The sequence below is a fragment of the Thermobia domestica genome, chromosome 13 (genome assembly GCF_964235325.1).
Source record: "Thermobia domestica chromosome 13, izTheDome1.hap1.1, whole genome shotgun sequence".
In the NCBI taxonomy this organism is placed as follows: Eukaryota; Metazoa; Arthropoda; class Insecta; order Zygentoma; family Lepismatidae; genus Thermobia; species Thermobia domestica.
Window position 1 is genome coordinate 175,134,308 of NC_137466.1, and position 1,564 is coordinate 175,135,871.

The window sequence follows — 1,564 nt, forward strand, 5'->3', positions numbered from 1 at the left end:
TTTGACTTTTGTTTCTGGTAAACGATAAAATGTTACATTTGTTTATGTTTACATTACGTTTGTTAAAAGAATACCAATTAGCAATATTTTCCATGTCACGTTGTAAATCGAGACAGTCATGGATGGTCTTTATCCTACCGTATATTTTGAGGTCATCAGCAAAAAGCAATTTGTTACTTAATAAATTGCATAAAATTTGCGCCACTGACTCAAGATAGGAAGAATAATTACTGATAATTACCAAATAAAGTACGAAACTACCTGTAGATCCTGTACAGAAAAGGCGATAAACATTGCTTCTTATATGTGAAACAGGAGAATTTTATAGATAAGTCTTCTAATGCACGCATTATTTGAACGAAGTGTTCAGAACATGTTTTTATGTTATTGTATTTAGAAGTCCATCTAGTATCTGGAAGGAGTGGGATGCTAGGAATAAGTTTGCTTCTCAATGGGCTTTCACGAAAGAAAGTAATGATTTCTTTAACAGTGTCGACGGTGTTGCGTATTTCGGAAACGGAACACAATTTGTTAACAACATGATTCAGCTTATGTGAAGTGCAGTGGATAAAAGAATGCTTTTGGACATTTTTTCCTAATAATACTTTGCACTCCATTACTACACCCTGCCATGGTAGAACAGCCATCAAAGTCTTGTCCAACAAGTTCACATTCAAATAAACCGGTCTCCTCTAAAACTTTTAGAATCGTCCTAGCAATGTGTTCGGTATTGAACTCATCTAATGAAATGAATCCGATGAAGTCTTCGCGTACCTTATTTTCACTGGGGTCATAAAATCGAATTTCTATTGATGATTGTTCTATACCCGCAATATCGGCTGTCTCGTCTGCCAGCACACTGTAGTACTTGGAAGACATAATCTTAGGTTTTATATAATTTCGGAACAAATCATTACCGGCAATTGATAAAAGCTCATTCTGAATACGTACTGACACATACGAGGCGTTTTCAGCGGCAGTCTCAAAGTGCTGTTTTAATAAACCATCGCCAGAATCCATCCTAAATTGGAGATCATAGAAATTACCGGAATTGAAATCCTTCCCTCTCAAAGATAAGTCATGTGTTACACAAAATACAATTGACTCAATAATAGATGAAAGTTTTTCCCTGTTCTCCTCAACTTGTTTCTGAGCTGCTTCGTTTACTTTCTGTTCAACAGGTAAAGGTTTGTTAGTCTTAACGTTTGAAAAAGCTTGAACACGTTCTGTGGATGCGATGTGGCATTCAGATTTTTCGTGAACGAGCAAAGGCAAAAAAGTCATTGTACTTTTGGAATGGAGTTACAATAAAAGACCCTTAAATCCCCTTTTTATAGGTGGCCGAAATAAAACATAATGCCTACATAACCCTCCCTGTAGTTCTACAGTATGAAAGCCAAGCAAACTGAGTAAACCATTTGTATAGAAAAGGACGCTTTCCAGTCAGAGCATCTTGTTTAAAATTATACGTTTGGCTAGGCTGCCATGGAGATACTAGATCATACCTGTCAGTATCCGACAAACATGTCTGGGAATTTAAATCAACATAATTCCCTATATCTTT

The 1,564-nt window shown here is 36.2% G+C and overlaps 1 protein-coding gene across 1 annotated transcript; it reads right to left on the minus strand.

The window, feature by feature from the left end:
• Positions 1 to 549: 549 nt before the first annotated feature.
• On the minus strand, positions 550 to 1,284 carry LOC145667855 (zinc finger MYM-type protein 1-like). The gene has a single exon (XM_081735287.1). The coding sequence runs from the start codon at positions 1,282 to 1,284 to the stop codon at positions 550 to 552; it is 735 nt and encodes a 244-aa protein (XP_081591413.1).
• Between the last annotated feature and the right edge of the window lie 280 nt (positions 1,285 to 1,564).